The following is a 13,414-nucleotide window of genomic DNA, read 5'->3' as shown; positions in this document are numbered from 1 at the left end:
TCTCTCTAACGCACCGTATCCCAGTCGAGTTTCTCGATGTCCACAAAGACCCTCATGAGCTCCGGGATGGCCATGGCAGGATGAGTGTCATTCAGCTGGATGGCCACCTGTCAACACAATCAAATCAAATCAAAATAACCAACTGTATTTTTTTGTTAGGATTCAGCGAGTCATGATAAAAATCAACAAGAAACCTACTTTCTCTGGGAAGCTGTGGAAGGACACGGGGCCGGTGGAGCCCTTCTTGGAGTTCTTAAAGCGTCGGATGATGTCCTGGAGAGTGGCAGCCACCACGAAGTACTCCTGCTTCAGACGTAGCTCCTTGCCCTCAAAGAACTACAACGGAGGAGGAGAGGAGGAGTGTGTCCCAAATGGCACCCTATTCCTTTATAGTGCACTACTTTTTGACCAGGGCACATAGGGTAGCAGTGGTGCACTATTAAAAGGAATAGGGTGCCATTTGGGAAACGTCCACAAACTACAACAGGAGAAGGAGAAAAGAACAGGTGCCAAAGTGAGAGAGAGAGAGAGACTCAGTTGGTAGAGAAAGGCGCTTGCAACGCCAGGGGTTGTGGGTTCGATTCCCACAGGGGACCAGTATGGAAGAAGAAAAAAAATAAGAAAAGGTATGCACTCACTATTGTAAGTGGCTCTGGATAAGAGCGTCTGCTAAATGATGTAAATGTAAAGGGAGAGAATGGACTAACAACTACGTGGTCCAATGTACCAATCTAGAACTTACGTTATCGTTGGGATAGAGCACACGGGAAATATTCTCAGCCAGATTCCTGTCCAGAACAGCTTGGATGTAATCTCCAACATTGACTGAGGAGAGGACACAGAATGACATATAGAAGTGAAGTGATGTATAGGACCTTAATGGGAGAGGACATGTGATGTATAGGACCTTAATGGGAGAGGACATGTGATGTATAGGACCTTAATGGGAGAGGACATGTGATGATGTATAGGACCTTAATGGGAGAGGACATGTAATGATGTATAGGACCTTAATGGGAGAGGACATGTGATGATGTATAGGACCTTAATGGGAGAGGACATGTGATGATGTATAGGACCTTAATGGGAGAGGACATGTGATGTATAGGACCTTAATGGGAGAGGACATGTGATGTATAGGACCTTAATGGGAGAGGACATGTGATGTATAGGACCTTAATGGGAGAGGACATGTGATGTATAGGACCTTAATGGGAGAGGACATGTGATGTATAGGACCTTAATGGGAGAGGACATGTGATGTATAGGACCTTAATGGGAGAGGACATGTGATGTATAGGACCTTAATGGGAGAGGACATGTGATGATGTATAGGACCTTAATGGGAGAGGACATGTGATGTATAGGACCTTAATGGGAGAGGACATGTGATGTATAGGACCTTAATGGGAGAGGACATGTGATGTATAGGACCTTAATGGGAGAGGACATGTGATGTATAGGACCTTAATGGGAGAGGACATGTGATGTATAGGACCTTAATGGGAGAGGACATGTGATGTATAGGACCTTAATGGGAGAGGACATGTGATGTATAGGACCTTAATGGGAGAGGACATGTGATGTATAGGACCTTAATGGGAGAGGACATGTGATGATGTATAGGACCTTAAAGGGAGAGGACATGTGATGTATAGGACCTTAATGGGAGAGGACATGTACATTTCTGTTCCTCAGAAGAAAGTGCTTCATATTATTCACTGGTTCAATACTGTTATCATTTAGGCCTGGACTCTAACTTGACATCTGTCTGCCTTTCATGTTTCCTCCACAAAGCGTACATTACCAAAAATTCGTAATTTAGTTGAGATTCTGACTAAAAGTGCTTGCATCTCAAGTTAGCTTCAAAGTTAGCTCTGGTCCAGGGCGTTTGTGCGGCTCGCTAACACTAAGCCTTCTTCAAGCCTTTTGAGGAAGCCACACTAAGGCCCTGGACCAGAGCTAGCAGGGTTAAAAAGTCAAGTCATCCGCCTGGCCACTTACAGTCCATTAGGTTGAAATCGTTGGGAGCTCGGGCAGACCACAGCCTCATGGTGTTGACTGTGTTGTTCATGTATCCAGGGATGGGCGTGTCATAGGGCATGGCCAGGACCACCTACAGAGGCAAGGCATGGGACAAAGGATTAAGATTAGGTTTAAGATTAAGTTGAAATTTAAGAGTTATTTATCATCTTAAAAAAACTGAAACTTTAAAGATGATAAATTAATAAATACCAAGCTCAATAAATCATTGATATGCAGGTACTGTAAGTCGCTCTGGATAAGAGCGTCTGCTAAATGACTAAAATGTAAATGTACTGTGAGTCAACGCATGGGAAGAATTGGTAACACTTGAATTTAACATAAATAAATCAGTAAACACTTTTAGCAAGGTTGACCAATAACCAAAACAATATTTTTTAAAATATATCACCACAATGGCCCTTAGTTGCGGTTATACCTGTGTAGTGTAATAACACTAGTAACCATGTAAAGTACATTAGCAAAAGCATCTCAAATCACCATAGATACGCAGGTACAAAGTGATACTGCTAGCATTATTATTAGCATGTTCCAAATGAAAAGGTATTATTAATTATCATGATTAAGTACCTGTGTGTCCACCCATTTGGACCCTTCCTTAGACTCCTCCACTCTGCCGTAGAAGTGCACTGGTAGCATGTACTCAGGGCGGGCCTTCTCCCAAGGGTTACCATGACGCAGCCAATCATCTGCTTCTTCCACCTAGGAACAAGCCAATCACATGCCAACATACTGTATAAGGGTTTATAGAGAATTTCAAATCAAGCAAAACTTGAATGGGTCAACATGACTATGAAACCATAGCCTGGTCTAAGTGGAACCGGGTGGCTGGTCTCAGACGATCCCGCAGGTGAAGAAGTCGGATGTGGAGGTCCTGGGCTGGCGTGGTTACACGTGGTCTGTGGTTGTGAGGCCGGTTGGACATACTGCCAAATTCTCTAAAAGGACGTTGGAGGTGGCTTATGGTAGATAAATGAACATTAAAATTCTCTGGCAACAGCTCTGGTGGACACTTCTGCAGTCAGCATGCCAATTGCACGCTCCCTCAAAACTTGAGACATCTGTGGCATTGTGTTGTTTCACAAAACTGCACATTTTACCTTTTATTGTCCCCAGCACAAGGTGCACCTGTGTAATGATAATGCCGTTTAAATCAGCTTCTTGATATACCACACCTGTCAGGTGGATGGATTATCTTGGCAAAGGAGAAATGCTCACTAACAGGGATGTAAACAAATTTGTGCACAAAATTTGAGAGAAATAAGCTTTTGGTGCGTATAGAGCATTTCTGGGATCTTTTATTTCAGACCAACACTTTACATGTTGTGTTTATATTTCTGTTCAGTATAATAATGATAAGAATTATTATTATTATTAGGATCCCCCTGCAGTACCTTCGCGGAGGACCCGTTTCAAAACCCTTGCGCTAGATGACTCTACAAATAGTACAACTGAGCCTCTCATTCTAAAAGGTTGTATCATTCTGGGCAGCTGTGGGGCCCATTTAAATGGAAACCTATTGAAATCTGCCCCCTGCCACAGTGTTGCAGTCTAAGGCTGGAGCAATAGAGGGGAAGGACGTGGGTCACCACAGTGTTGCAGACCTGGTTCAAATAGTATTCGAAATCTTTCAAATACATTTTAGCGTTTGCTCTAGTCTGACCGGACTCTAAAGGTGCCCGATTGGCCGACTATTCTATTGGTTCTACTGCACCAAACAAACTCAACCGAGCTCAGATAAAGTATTTGAAATTATTTTCGAACTGTGTTTGAACCCATGTCTGCGGTGTTGGTCAATCATTAACAGGAACCGAGGTTGCTGCTGTCTCCTTCGGCTCTGAAGTGGTGAAACACTGGCTGTGTCCCAAATAGCACCCCATTCCCTATACAGTGCACATCTTTTGAACAGAATACTACGGCCCCCTGGTCCAAAGTAGTTCACTACATAGGGAGCCATTTGGGAACCAGCCAGTGCCTGTTGTGATAGCCGGTGGTTGGCTCAGAGGTTGAGAAAGCTAACGTGTTGTTGCCCTCGTTTGAGTCTGATAACAACCTACAGTACAAACACAACGGAGGGGTTTTGACCTTTTGAAATTTGGGGCTGTGTGCTTGCAGTGCAGATAGTGCAATGCACTTTTGAACGCTGAACTAGATCGTACTGATTATGCATTGACTGAAGTGGAAAAGAGGCATGCATGAAACCTGTCCTGCACATCCTGAATAGTGTTTTAGAAGTTATACTTTACTGCAAATAATGAAATCCTTGTGCTTTGTCATTGTTAAAATAAGCTTATATTTTGGTTTCTGATGGGGTAAGACAGTTGAAATAAGCTCATGGAGGCATTTATAAAAGTTATATTCTCCAAGAATCAAATGGTTATATATATCAATGATTTAGTCCAAAACAAGGATGTACCAATCCCAGATTGCCCCTTTAAATGCAGTAGATGAATGCAGGGAAGTGTCGTTACCTGCCAACCGTCCTTGATCTTCTGATTGAAGATTCCGTATTCATAACGGATTCCATAACCATACGCTGCCAGACCCAGGGTCGCCATAGAGTCCAGGAAACATGCTATACAGGGAATTTAAAATGGATGAATCATTTAAAAAATAATAATAATAATAGCAAATGTATCAGAAATATTAACTGTACGGATGAAGGATGAAGATTCAATGGATGCAAAGAAAACCTGTCTGATGTCGGGATAAAAGTACAGTGTTGTGAAGGGTTAAGCGTTTCTTAGTATCTCCTCTGGAATATTCCTATGGGAGGTTAGTTATAGCGACTATAGGAGGTGGCGATATAGAACAAACAGATCTGGGATACGGCAACGGTGAGGTTGTCATTTGCTTCAGATGCTTTGTGGCATGAATATCTGTTCCCTTGTTTAAAAAAAAAATAGGGAGCCCAATTCTGATATTCTTCCACTAATTGGTCTTTTGATCAATCAGATCAGATCTTTTTCTGAGAATTGGGCTGCCTGTGTAAACGCAGCCAAACTACAACGATCAAGACTAATTGCTCATGTAAGTCGCTCTGGATAAGAGCGTCTGCTAAATGACCAGAAAAAATAAAAATAAGTGAAGTGTAATAAAGTGTGTTTGTGTGTAAACTTCCTGTTCTTGCCAGCAACAGCCTCCTATTGGTTGGGTAAACTTCCTGTTCTGGCCAGCTAACAGCAGCCTCTTAGCTAACTTCCTGTTCTGGCTTGTAGACAGAGGACAGGCTTGCTGTAGATTTCCACCTGATGTCGACCCACTGTATTCTGTAGTACATTTAAGCAATAAGGGGGTGTGGTATATGTTGCCTGGATATACGGCTCTTAGCCGTGATATATTGGTCATATACCACAAACCCCCGAGGTGCCTTATTGCTATTAGAAACTGGTTACCAACTTAATTAGAGCAGTAAAAATAAATGTTTTGTCAAACCCGTGGTATATGGTCTGATATACCACGGCTGTCAGCCAATCAGCATTCAGGCCTCGAACCACCCAGTTTATAATACCAAATATAGCACTGTGGACTGGTCCCAGTTACGTTGGTGCTGTGTAGCCAACTTCTTTGGTCATGAACGACCATAGGAGTTAGCAAGACAGCACACACAGATCTGGCACCAGGCTAGAAATACAGGGGGTGTTGGTCTGTACTGTACCCGCCAGTCTGCCCAGGCCTCCGTTCCCCAGCCCTGCATCCTCCTCCATCTCCTCCAGGTCCTCCATGTCCAAACCCAGCTACAAGACAAACAGACACTTAAAAACAACTCAATTCAACTCGCTATACAAAAAAAAGGACAGCCCCATTTTAGTGCCCAATAGTGTATTTGAGCTCGTGCATTACTGCACCCTCATGTCATCATGCTTAGCTTGCATGACTAAAAAGGTGTTAATCATGCTTTCACAGTTCTCTTGAAACAGTGTTTGTTAGTCTCTGGCTCCAGTTGTTCCTGCCTGCAGACATACCACTGGCGTGTTCCAGACGTCTCTCAGTTCTGTCTCACCTGGTAGATGGCCTCGTCGCAGGCGTTCTGCAGCCCCAGGTTAATCATGGTGTTCTGGAGGGTTCTGCCCATGTAGAACTCCAGGGAGAGGTAGTACACCCGCTGGGGAACATCGGGGGTGTATTCATTAGTGGCAGACCGTAGCAAAACGTTTTGCAATGCAAACCGTTTATTCCAAACAGAAAGCGTTTTGCATGAAAAACAAAGTTTTTAATTGAACAAAGTCAGGTATGTCCCTCCCAGTTTTGTTCCGTTCTCTGTTTGCATCAGATGAAATTGTATTTGTCACGTGCCCTTAACCAACAATGCAGTTCAAGAAATAGAGTTAAGAAAATATTTACTAAATAAACTAAAGTAAAAAATAAAATAAAAAGTAACACAATAAAATAACAATAACAAGGCTATATACAGCGGGTACCGGTGCCGAGTCAATGTGCGGGGTACAGGTTAGTCAAGGTAATTTGTACATGTAGGTAGGGGTAAAGTGACTACGCATAGATAATAAACAGCGAGTAGCAGCAGTGTAAAAACAAATGGAGGGGGGTCAGTGTAAATAGTCTGGGTAGCCATTTGATTAATTGTTCAGCAGTCTTATGGCTTGGGGGTATAAGCTGTTACGGAGCCTTTTGGACCTAGACTTGGCGCTCCGGTACCTCTTGCCGTGCGGTACCAGAGAGAACAGTCTATGACTTGGGTGACTGGAGTCTTTGACAATTTTTTGGGCCTTCCTCTGACACCGCCTGGTATAGAGGTCCTGGATGGCAGGAAGCTTGGCCCCAGTGATGTACTGGGCCGTACGCACTACCCTCTGTAGCGCCTTACGGTCGGATGCCGGGCAGATGCCATACCAGGCGGTGATGCAACCAGTCAGGATGCTCTCGATGGTGCAGCTGAATAACCTTTTGAGGATCTGGGGACCCATGCCAAATATGTTCAGTGTCCTGAGGGGGAAAAGGAGTTGTCGTGCCCTCTTCATGACTTTATTGGTGTGTTTGGACCATGGTAGTTTGTTGGTGATGTGGACACGCAGTTGTGGGTGAACAGGGAGTACAGGAGGTTGCCTAAGCACGCACCCCTGAGGGGCCCCCGTGTTGAGGATCAGCGTGGCAGATGTGTTGCCTACCCTTACCACCTGGGGGCGGCCCGTCAGGAAGTCCAGGATCCAGTTGCAGAGGGAGGTGTTTAGTCCCAAGGTCCTGAGCTCAACCTCACAGTGCCCACAGCTTTGAGGGCACTGTGAGGTTGAACGCTGAGCTGTAGTCAATGAAAAGCATTCTCACGTAGGTGTTCCTTTTGTCCAGGTGGGAAAGGGCAGTGTTGAGTGCGATTGAGATTGCGTCATCTGTGGATCTGTTGGGGCGGTCCTCTCTCTCTCTCTCTCTCTCCCCCTCCCCCTCCTCTCTCACCCTCCTCCTCTCAGTCTCACTGTCTCATCCCCCTGTCTCTCAATTTCAATTTAAGGGCTTTATTGGCATGGGAAACGTATGTTAACATTGCCAAAGCAAGTGAAGTAGATAGTAAACAAAAGTGAAATAAACAATAAATATTAACAGTAAACATTACCCTCAGAAGTTCCAAAAGAATAAAGACATTTCAAATGTCATATTATGTCTATATACAGTGTTGTAACAATGTGCAAATAGTTAAAGTACAAAAAGGAAAATAAATAAACCTAAATATAGGTTGTATTTACAATGGTGTTTGTTCTTCACTGGTTGCCCTTTTCTTGTGGCAACAGGTCACAAATATTGCTGCTGTGATTGCACACTGTGTTTTTTCACCCAGTAGATAAGGGAGTTTATCAAAATTGGGTTTGTTTTCAAATTCTTTGTGGATCTCTAATCTGAGGGAAATATGTGTCTCTAATGTGGTCATACATTTGGCAAGAGGTGAGGAAGTGCAGCTCAGTTTCCACCTCATTTTGTGGGCAGTGTGCACATAGCCTGTCTTCTCTTGAGAGCCAGGTCTGCCTATGGCGGCCTTTCTCAATAGCAAGGCTATGCTCACTGAGTCTGTACATAGTCAAAGCTTTCCTTAAGTTTGGGTCAGTCACAGTGGTCAGGTATTCTGCCACTGTGTACTCTCTGTTTAGGGCCAAATAGCATTCTAGTTTGCTCTGTTTTTTTGTTTGTTCTTTCCAATGTGTCAAGTAATTATTATTTTTTTTTTTTTTTCATGATTTGGTTGGGTCTAATTGTGTTGTTGTTGTTGTCCTGGGGCTCTGTGGGGTCTGTTTGTGTTTGTGAACAGTGCCCCAGGACAAGCTTGCTTAGGGGACTCTTCTCCAAGTTAATCTCGCTGTAGGTGATGGCTTTGTTATGGAAGGTTTGGGAATCACTTCCTTTTAAGTGGTTATAAAATGTAATGGCTATTTTCTGGATTTTGATAATTAGCGGGTATCAGCCTAATTCTGCTCTGCATGCATTATTTGGTGTTTTTCGTTGTACGCTGAGGATATTTTTGCAGAATTCTGCATGCAGTCTCAATTTGGTGTTTGTCCCATTTTGTGAATTCTTGGTTGGTGAGCGGACCCCAGACATCACAACCATAAAGGGCAATGGGTACTATAACTGATTCAAGTATTTTTAGCCAGATCCTAATTGGTATGTCAAACTTTATGTTCCTTTTGATGGCATCGAAGGCCCTTCTTGCCTTGTCTCTCAGATCGTTCACAGCTTTGTGGAAGTTACCTGTGGCGCTGATGTTTAGGCCAAGGTATGTATAGTTTTTTGTGTGCTCTAGGGCAGAAGCACCAGATCATCAGCAAACAGAAGACATTTGACTTCAGATTCTAGTAGGGTGAGGCCGGGTGCTGCAGACTGTTCTAGTGCCCTCGCCAATTAGTTTATATATATGTTGTTTTAACTGCACACTTGTTGTTTGTGTACATGGATTTTATAATGTATGTTTTTCCCCCAACCCCACTTTCCATCAATTTGTATAGCAGACCCTCATGCCAAATTGAGTCAAAAGCTTTTTTGAAATCAACAAAGCATGAGAAGACTTGGCCTTTGTTTTGTTTTGTTTGTTAGTCAATTAGGGTGTGCAGGGAGAATACGTGGTCTGTCGTACGGTAATTTGGTAAAAAGCCAATTTGACATTTGCTCAGTACATTGTTTTCACTGAGGAAATGAACTAGTCTGCTGTTAATGATAATGCAGAGGATTTTCCCAAAGTTGCTGTTGACGCATATCCCACAGTAGTTATTGGGGTCAGATTTGTCTCCACTTTTGTGGATTGGGGTGATCAGTCCTTGGTTCCAAATATTAGGGAAGATGCCAGAGAAAAGGATGATGTTAAAGAGTTTAAGTATAGCCAATTGGAATTTGTGATCTGTATATTTTATCATTTAATTGAGGATACCATCAACATCCCAGGCCTTTGAGTTGGAGGGTTTGTATTTTGTCCTGTAGTTCATTCAATGTAATTGGAGAATCCAGTGGGTTCTGGTAGTCTTTAATAGTTGATTCTAAGATTTGCATTTGATAATGTATATTTTTTTGCTGTTTGTTCTTTGTTATAGGGCCAAAAAGATTGGAGAAGTGGTTTACCCATACATCTCCGTTTTGGATAGATAGCTCTTTGTGTTGTTGTTTGTTTAGAGTTTTCCAATTTTCCCAGAAGTGGTTAGTCTATGGATTCTTCAATTACATTAAGCTGATTTCTGACATGCTGTTCCTTCTTTTTCCGTAGTGTATTTCTGTATTGTTTTAGTGATTCACCATAGTGGAGGCGTAGACTCAGGTTTTCTGGGTCTCTGTGTTTTTGGTTGGATAGGTTTCTCCATTTCTTTCTTAGGTTTATGCATTCTTCATCAAACCATGTCACTTTTCTTCGGTTTTCTGTTAGAGATTTTTAGATTTGATAGGGAAGCTGAGAGGTCAAATATACTGTTCAGGTTTTCTACTGCCAAGTTTACAACTTCACTATTACAGTGAAAAATGTTGTCCAGGAAGTTGTCTAAAAAGGGATTGAATTTGTTGTTGCCTAATTGTTTTTTGGTAGGTTTCGACACTATTTTCCTTCCATCTATAGCATTTCTTAATATTATTCAGTTCCTTTGGCTTTGATGCCTCATGATTAAGTATTGCTCTGTTCAAGTAGTGGTCCTCTGTAGCTCAGCTGGTAGAGCACGGCGCTTGTAACGCCAAGATAGTGGGTTCGATCCCCGGGACCACCCATACACAAAAATGTATGCACGCATGACTGTAAGTCGCTTTGGATAAAAGCGTCTGCTAAATGGCATATTATAAGTAGACTGTGATTTTGCTGTGGTCTGATAGGAGTGTCAGTGGGCTGACTGTGAACGCTCTGAGAGACTCTGGGTTGAGGTCAGTGATAAAGTAGTCTACAGTACTACTGCCAAGAGATGAGCTATAGCTGTACCTACCATAGGAGTCCCCTCGAAGCCTACCATTGACTATGTACATACCCAGCGTGTGACAGAGCTGCAGGAGTTGTGACCCGTTTTTGTTGGTTATGTTGTAGTAGTTGTGTCTAGGGGGGCATATGGGGGAGGGAATGCTGTCACCTCCAGGTAGGTGTTTGTCCCCCTGTGTGCTGAGGGTGTCAGGTTCTTGTCCAGTTCTGGCATTTAGGTCGCCACAGACTAGTACATGTCCCTGTCTCCGTCCCCCTCCGTCTACCTGTCCGGCCCCCTGAGTCTACCCGTAGCTCGCTCTCTTCCTCTCTCGCTCACACACACACACACACACACACACACACACACACACACACACACACACACACACACACACACACACAAATATGTCGTTGTTTGAAGCGACTACTGCTTTTTGAGCTTCAAACAACGATTATCTGCAAATAAATTACAAACGAATTATCTGAAGATGGTGAATCCTCACCAAGAAGAGGCGTTCGTTCGCGAAAATAATCGCTAGCTAATACTGGACCAAATGAGGACAGCACAAAGCAGACAGGTAGCCAGGAGAATTGTCCAGGCAGCGACTTTACCTTGGGGTCGGTCTCATAGTAGAACTGCTGGGTTCTGATCCATCTTCCCACCAGGTGATCTCGAACCGTGTGCGCGAGGGCGAAGTAATAATCTCGCGGCGTCGCTACGTTCCTGTCCTTGACCAAAGTGAAATGGAGATGTCGGTTAAAACCTTTCTTCAACTCGGCGACGTTTTCCACCCCGACAATTCCTCTGATACTGATCTGTTTACGCTTCTCCTGGTCAGTGAGCGGTGCCGCCATGCTGCTGAACAAAACTTCCGCTGTCAGAATTCAACCCAAAGTGGAGAAATTAAGTTTAGGTAGTTGCTTTTCTGTGGCATCAGTCTCCTCCTCTCTGTCCTCTTTCATGTCCATTGGTGCATGGAGGAGGAGGTGTGTCGTCGGCCAACCCCTCAACCTCTGGCAGATGAGCGCAGAGAAAAATATTGGAAAAATGTTTTTGGACACCTATCTTTTATTGAATATTCACAGATACAGAAAACACCAAGTGAGATCAGTAATAATAGCAACACTTCCAAATATAATAATAATCATCACCATAACAATAGCAACATTTGTCTTTATTGACATATAAGTAAGCAGTTTATATGTACAGTATAACCAATGCTTAAGGACAATGGACCTTTTGTATAAATCCGACAAGCAGAGCATCAATTTATTACTTTGGATTTCAGACGCCCATTGCTGAAGAGCGCACTGCACGCGCACCATATACATTGAGAGAACTTCCTATGTCACCCAGCGATTTATGTAAATTCTAGAATGATAAATTAGGAGAATAAAGAAAGGTGTCTTGAGGGACTAGAGGATGCACCATGGGGTTCCTGTGTTCAAAATGGTATTTCTTTGAACTCACATCTCTTGGATAGGCACCTTATGACTCAAATGATTAGACAACTTGGTCAATACAGCTGGTTTAGAGAAACTACAAAGACTATGGTTAAATAACACCAATAGTTCAACATCAACCTTCCAGTACCGACAGTATCTACACATTGTATTTGGTTGAATCTAATATAAATTCAGTCTCAAAATTGCACAAAAACTAGTTTACAAAAGAATGATAATTTAATTTGCATCCTGGAATAGTTATATAACTTTGGAATAATGACCATCTTTGTCTTAATTTGGCCTGGATCAGAGATACACCCCCCCCCCCCCTCCCCTCTATCTGTCTCGCTCTCCGTCCCCCCCTCCCCCTTTCTCTGTCATCACTTACTCTGCCTCTCTCCCTCCCCCTCTGTCTGTCTCCCTCTCCCTCCCCCTCTCACTGTCTCCCTCCCCCCTCTCTGTCTCCCTCCTCCTCTCTCTGTCTCCCTCCCCACTCTCTCTGTCTCCCTCCCCCTCTCTCTGTCTCCCTCCCACTCGCTCTGTCTCCCTCCCCACTCTCTCTGTCTCCCTCCCCACTCTCTGTCTCCCTCCCCACTCTCTCTGTCTCCTTTCCTCCCCCCTCTCTCTGTCTACCTCCCCCTCCCCTCCCTCTGTCTCCCTCCTCCCTCTCTCTGTCTCCCTCCCCCTCTCTCTCTCTCGCTCTCTCTCTCTCTTCCCACTCTCTCTCTCCCCACTCTTTGTCTCCCTCCCTCCCCCTCTCTCTCTCCCCCTCTCTCTGTCTCCCTCACCCCCTCTCTGTCTTCCTCCCCCTCTCTCTGTCTCCCTCCCCCTCTCTCTGTCTCCCTCCCCACTCTCTATGTCTCCCTCCCCTCTCTCTCTCTCTTCCCACTCTCTCTCTCTCTCTCCCCACTCTTTGTCTCCCTCCCTCCCCCTCTCTCTCTCCCCCTCTCTCTGTCTCCCTCACCCCCTCTCTGTCTTCCTCCCCCTCTCTCTCTCTCCCTCCCCCTCTCTCTGTCTCTCTCCCCCTCTCTCTGTCTCTCTCCCCCTCTCTCCGTCTCCCTCCCCCCTCTCTGTCTCCCACCCCCCTCTCTCTGTCTCCCTCCCCCTCTCTCTGTCTCCCTCCCCACTCTCTCTGTCTCCCTCCCCCTCTCTCTGTCTCTCTCCCCCCTCTCTCTGTCTCCCTCCCCCTCTCTCTGTCTCTGTCTCCTCCCTCTCCCTGTCTCCCTCCCCCTCTCTCTGTCTCTCTCCCCCTCTCTCTGTCTCTCTCCCCCTCTCTCCGTCTCCCTCCCCCTCTCTCTGTCTTCCTCCCCCTCTCTCCGTCTCCCTCCCCCTCTCTCTGTCTTCCTCCACCTCTCTCTGTCTCCCTCCCCCCTCTCTGTCTCCCACCCCCCTCTCTCTGTCTCCCTCCCCCTCTCTCTGTCTCCCTCCCCACTCTCTCTGTCTCCCTCCCCCTCTCTCTGTCTCTCTCCCCCCTCTCTCTGTCTCCCTCCCCCTCTCTCTGTCTCTGTCTCCTCCCTCTCCCTGTCTCCCTCCCCCTTCTCTCTCTCTCCCCCCACCTCT

At 44.9% G+C, this 13,414-nt stretch overlaps 1 protein-coding gene across 1 annotated transcript in view; it reads right to left on the bottom strand.

Annotated features, from left to right (window-relative positions):
• pygl (phosphorylase, glycogen, liver) overlaps positions 1–11,305 on the bottom strand; it is a 31,018-nt gene extending 19,713 nt beyond the window's left edge. Inside the window, exons 1-9 of the mRNA XM_084144418.1 lie at positions 11,021–11,305; positions 6,047–6,148; positions 5,702–5,780; positions 4,515–4,618; positions 2,614–2,745; positions 2,005–2,116; positions 743–825; positions 199–336; positions 15–107 (exon numbers count right to left, since the gene is read on the bottom strand). Coding sequence (XP_084000544.1) covers positions 15–107; positions 199–336; positions 743–825; positions 2,005–2,116; positions 2,614–2,745; positions 4,515–4,618; positions 5,702–5,780; positions 6,047–6,148; positions 11,021–11,263 — 1,086 coding nt within the window. The 5' untranslated portion in view covers positions 11,264–11,305. The remainder of the gene's footprint in view (positions 1–14; positions 108–198; positions 337–742; positions 826–2,004; positions 2,117–2,613; positions 2,746–4,514; positions 4,619–5,701; positions 5,781–6,046; positions 6,149–11,020) is intronic.
• Between the last annotated feature and the right edge of the window lie 2,109 nt (positions 11,306–13,414).

Source organism: Coregonus lavaretus (assembly GCF_964263955.1).
Source record: "Coregonus lavaretus genome assembly, chromosome: 27".
Lineage (NCBI taxonomy): Eukaryota > Metazoa > Chordata > Actinopteri > Salmoniformes > Salmonidae > Coregonus > Coregonus lavaretus.
The sequence above is the reverse complement of the archived record's forward strand: the minus strand, read 5'-3'. Positions and strand labels throughout refer to the sequence as shown.